The sequence below is a fragment of the Halyomorpha halys genome, unplaced genomic scaffold (assembly GCF_000696795.3).
Source record: "Halyomorpha halys isolate HHAL.00 unplaced genomic scaffold, Hhal_1.1 Scaffold262.1, whole genome shotgun sequence".
NCBI classification, from domain to species: domain Eukaryota; kingdom Metazoa; phylum Arthropoda; class Insecta; order Hemiptera; family Pentatomidae; genus Halyomorpha; species Halyomorpha halys.
Window position 1 is genome coordinate 1,115,567 of NW_027109480.1, and position 5,748 is coordinate 1,121,314.

A 5,748-nucleotide genomic window follows, 5' to 3' on the forward strand; every position below is an offset into this window, starting at 1 on the left:
AAAAAAAAAAGTTAATTTTCTACTACTTGAGTTTGTGAGAAAACAAAAAAAAAAAATAAGGAAGCTCGATGAAGAGAGAAAAAAAAAATAGTCACTCAAATGGCCAGGGGGGAGGGGGTTGGTATGCACATATCGCTAACACCTTTCAATTCTAATCTCATCCGAGATGGACGTTTTGAAGCCAAGGTCGAGTCGGTAAAAATAAGACAATGGGTGAGGGTCCCTTGAAAGGCAGAGCCCCCAAAAAGTCATGGGTGAGAGTGGGACAGAAGTTTGACCGCTCCAATCTTTGCCAGTACTGACTGCAGACTCCCCTTTTCAGCCTGTATCCAGGCCTTAATCCTACTTCAGTTCATAATTTTTTGTAGTAATGCTATACCGCTGCGATGTATTTATATACTCGTACCACAATAAACCTTAGTTATGTAATAAAGGCTTGGATATAAATTTAAAATAACTTGTGGTTGAAAATAAATAAAAAATAAACTTATAATTAACAAAAAAAATAAACCAATTGGAAGTAGAATGAAACTAAATAAAAAAAAAAAGGAGCTGAACTTTTGGACTTTAACAGTATTTATTTTTTCTTTTAATACCTAAGAGACTTGTCACTGAGCAAGATACTAGGAGTTAGACACAGCTTGATTCATGATATTTTGTTGCCTTGATTCATGATATTTGATTACCTTTTATTCCATGCAGTGTCTATTGTTAATATAATGTCTATGTGATGTACTGTATCGCTGATAAAATTATACAAATCAAACTGTGAAATAATGCCTGATTCCCTGTCTATTGCCAACACATCTCTTCTAATTCAAAGAAACAATAATTCTCACTCTTTTTTGTACCTCATTGAGATAATATGTGAATATTATTAATTTTTGCTAAATGATTTACCATAATGAGCTCAATATCAATAAATAAATTATTTTTCTTGGAGATCTTTGTTTTCTTTTTATATATATTTAAATTTCAAATAGAACATACCATTTCTGGACACCTACCTATTAATAAAAATCTGTATTACTAAAAACATCTTTATCACATTCTGTTTCAATATCATATTATTTATTATTTTTTTGCAGACAAGTCATCATTGTTTTGACGCAATTGGAAGGCAGTGGTGGATTTTCAATAGCTCATAGGTTAACTCACAGATTAGCTAACTCAAGTGGTTTGCACGATTGGGGTCCACAAGGAAGCTGTCACTTTCCTGCTGTGGATAAACAAGTTGAAGGATTACACTCTCCTAGACTAATTACTTAAATGTGTTATCACTTTTTAATAAATGGGTGTCCTCAAAAAATGACCTTTTTTTGGTTTAAAATATTGCTATGTTTATCAAACAGTAAAATGAAATGAATTAATAATTATAATCCATTTTAAAAAAAAGTTTACAATTATTATAAATCCAAGTTATTTTTGTTGGGGATAAGTGAAGGCGAATGAATTGACACTTAATCATGTTGTTTCATTTATTGTTTTGCTAAAATTTTGACCATCATTGTAGGTTATCTTCTAGACCAAAACATAATGAGGAAGAAAAGAGAAACTATGTGAATAGACCAGTACCATCTTGGCTCTACAGATATCAGGAAACTGTTGCTTTATTTTTGAGAACATACTTCATTTGTCTTCTGAAACCATTATAATCATGTAAATCAAGCAAAGAAAAATGTTACCATTTGGCACCTCGTATCTCATTAATTAATTTCATGAAATTGTACTTTTTCTCCAATTATGTCATACAATAACCAAATTTTTGTTAGATTTAGTTATCTTTTTCATGGTAACTCAGTAAGTTATTTTTTTTTATATTAATAAAAATATGGAGGATCACTGAAGTGATAGGCTGTGTAAATGTATTAAAACAAAGAAAGGGTTGTTTTTATTGGACACCGCAAAAGCTAATTTTTGTCAAAATAATAAAACTAGTTTTTCATTATACAGTGCACTCTCTTTAATCAAGCAGAAAGTTTAATTATAAAATTTATTTAAATACTTTCTTTGAAACTTGAGGAAATTTCCATTGTTAAATGCCAGAGCTTACCAAATAATTACTTATCTCTTTTATCAGCTTTTATTTATTTCTGGCCTAGTCCTCTACTTTTTATGAAGTGTTCTTCTAAGTGATCCTTCTATTAATGAGCTGCTAACTTTCCGTGGAATGCTGAGTATATGCTGTGTTAAATCATGAAGGGAATACATTCCCTGTCCCCATACATGAAGGGAATAAATTGCTGTCATTTTCATGATTTTCAATCCAACTGGTTGCCTCATTTCCAAAATAAACTGCCAGAAGTTCTGAAAGCATTAAGATTGATTTTATCATCTGTATTCAGACCCTCATCTTGTGACCTTCCATCGCTCTGAGGTTGAGCATTTCTTTGGATTTTTCTCTCAATCCTGGATGTTATGTCCTGTTACTTAATTTAATAAAAATATATTGGGGAATAGGTTGTCATTAAAATTGATTTTTGTCTCTTTTAATATCTCTCTTCTGAGAAAACTCATTTTAAGGACAAAACATGGATGTACATGGAAATACATTAATAGAAATTATGAAATTAATTAAACAAACTAAAACTTCTAATATATTAAAAGTGGAGTAGAGATAATAATCAATCTGAGTGAAAAAATCATCAATTTTTCACCTTCTCTCAGGCTCCGAAGCTTTTCCTGGAAATTATGGACTTATGGAGGTGTTGCATAAATAAAATGTTGGGTTATGGAGAGGGTACTGTATTCACTTTTCATCAGTCTACTTTTATTTCTCAGTAAATTTACTATTCTTTCTTTTAATATTGCGGGTTTAATAATATGTAGTATTTTTTCTTTTTGTATCATTCTTCAATTAATTTTGTGTGATACAGAAGAATAATGAAAGTGGTAACTGAAAATTTTGGAATATTACAATATTGATTATGTTACTGATTAAAGTGTAGTCTATCAACTCAAATTTGTGTTTCCACTTTCTGCTGCTATATTGGGGATGGGGATATCTTCATTTAAATTTTATCTTTAAATAAAAGTTTGTAAATTTTGTCTTAAAAATATATGGATTATGTTCTGGTGCTCTTATGTTATTAAAAGCTGCTATTCACACCCTTCACTGTTGAGCAACCAATATCTAATATTTATTATGGCTTATTTGTAAAAATTAGGAATAACATTATTTTGTTGTTAAGCTAATTTAGTGTAGCTATCAACATTTTCATATTCAGCTGGGATCAATTAATTTAGATTGCAATATGTCAACTTATTAATTAATACCATATTTAAAAATTAATTAAATGCATCATTTTTAAAAGGCTAGTTTAAAAAAATTAAAACACATGAAAATGTTGGTATGTATTAGTTTCATTCAAATCTACTCACTTATCTATTTATTTTTGTTTCATAAATTGCTTTTAGGGTGCAATAACAATGTCCTCTCCTCTGTTTCCTTATAATTGTTTGAAAATAATTATTATTGTTCGTTTATATTTTGAAAAGATATTCTGAAAATGAAGTGAGAAACTTGTTTTGTGGAATGGCTATTTTAATTGATTTTAGGTTAAAATTTGTGGATTGTATGCTATTTATCCAAATAACAATATTTTTTTCTGTTGCAAGTCTGAAATACCTATTTAATCTGTTAATGGGCATGCCATTGTCACGTTTAACAATAGTAGTTTCAAATCTTGTGATACATTATGTAAAAACAATAGTTAAAAATGCATCTATGTTATACATACCTACCTAGTGCTAAGTGTTATGGAGGGTTTATAGAAGCACAACAAAATTAGTTAAAATATTAAGTATACTTTTGGATATTTTATATTTAATTTATGTTTTATTTTGTATATAGCTAGCTTTTTAATTTTAATTTCTTTTACAAAAATTAAATTTAGGTAAACATTGTTCATTTTCGAAAAATAATTTTGTTTATTTCATGAATATTTGGTATTAATAAATACCAAATAGTAAGGGTAATTATCATTACTTTGTCTTCATTTACATTACAATGTGGTAGTTCGACTAAATTAGTCTCTACATTCATTTTAACTTTTATATTTTTTTCTGCCTCCTTATTATCATTTCATGCGATTTGAAAATATTGAGGTTTTTTTATTTTCAAATACGTTTCTTGCTCACATTAGATTTTTATTTTATTATGTTTATTACTATATTTTAAGCATTGAATATTTATTAACGTTATCATTTATTTTTTCATTATGACCCTATAAAGAATTTTTATTTGGAAAGTTTTACATATTACTGGCTAACAGCACAATTACAATGGGCATGGCAAGTAGGTATACCTTTAGTTTATAATGTAATATATCATTTATTGTTTTATAACTCTTAGTGGTAGTAAAAAAAAAGATCAATTGATATGTGGTAAAAATAATAAAATAAATATAATATAACTTAAAATGAAAGAAATAGGTTTATTGAAATCAAATAAACATTATTATATTATTTTAAATGGATTATTTTAATTGGAATACTCAATTGTTTCTGCTTGTATGCCTTGTATAGTAGCTGTGAGGTACTTTAGTTTGTTCCTGATGTCTTTATTCAATCTAAGATTTATATTTCTCACAATGAGAACACACTCACTGCTGATTCCAATATCCCACTGCTATTAGTATCTGAATAGTGTCTATTTTATGTATTTTTGTGTGTAACTTGTATAACTTTCCAAAACTCTTTATAATAACGCATTGAAAAGGATAAAATTTAAATTAAAATATATATGTATTGAATATCTTTTATGGTAGTAAATAATTTGTTAGTAACTAATAATTATTCTTGATTAATCAGTGTTAATTAATTTGTTTATGATGGCTATTGTGTTCTCATGACTATTGTTTCTTTATCCACCTGTTTCCATCATTTTTACTCTTTAATTAGTAACATGATAACAATATTACATTTTATTTGTGTCTGTATTTCTACCATGCATATGGAATTTAAGTTTAGAGTATAATCCTTGCTACTCTGACATAAATTATTAAATTTACCTGTGTTTTAGTAAATTATTATGCAATTATATGTTATTTATAAGTTTTATTTATTTTGCTTGTTTGATTGTGTTATATTTGGTTATAATGAATTGACTTTATTTCCTTTTGAAATTAACTATCTTTGTATGGTATAAACTTTTGTATTTTTTTATGACATTCTTGTATTTCATTTTCTTAAATTTGTTTGCATCAATCCTTAGAAAGCTGTGCCTATGAATTAATGATTCAAAGAAATTTTTTATTTTCATTTTAACATAGTAATTTGTAAATTATGTATACCTATCTGTCTATCTATTTCTCTCTCTCTCTCTCTTTCTCTCTCTCTCTCTCTCTCTCTCTCTCTCTCTCTTTCTCTCTTTCTCTCTCTCTCCAAACTTTATATATAGAATACAATCTTGAAAATTCGACAAATATGGGAAATACAAATTATTGTATTATCAAATATTCTAGACTGCTGAGGATCCCATTTAAATAGTGGAAAACAAGAAATTAAAGTTGAAATATTGCTAGCCTCAATTTATTTCATTAATGCTTCTTAATCTTAAACTTAATTACCATTGTAGGGATTTTCAAGTAGTAATCTGTGAACATTTTGTGATAAAAGTACTACTCTATTCCTTCTGCTTCTTCTTTTCCTCTATTATGACTGGTTTAGATGTTCTTTACAAGCTTGTCAGATTATTTAAAGTGTTGAATTTACCATTGTTGAATAATCAAGATTGTACTATATATA

At 27.7% G+C, this 5,748-nt stretch overlaps 1 protein-coding gene across 1 annotated transcript in view; it reads left to right on the forward strand.

Moving 5' to 3' along the window:
- Window positions 1-5,185, forward strand: part of LOC106680455 (calpain-D) — a 63,137-nt gene extending 57,952 nt beyond the window's left edge. Inside the window, exon 12 of the mRNA XM_014420176.3 lies at window positions 1,089-5,185. Coding sequence (XP_014275662.1) covers window positions 1,089-1,269 — 181 coding nt within the window. The 3' untranslated portion in view covers window positions 1,270-5,185. The remainder of the gene's footprint in view (window positions 1-1,088) is intronic.
- The last annotated feature ends 563 nt before the right edge of the window (window positions 5,186-5,748 follow it).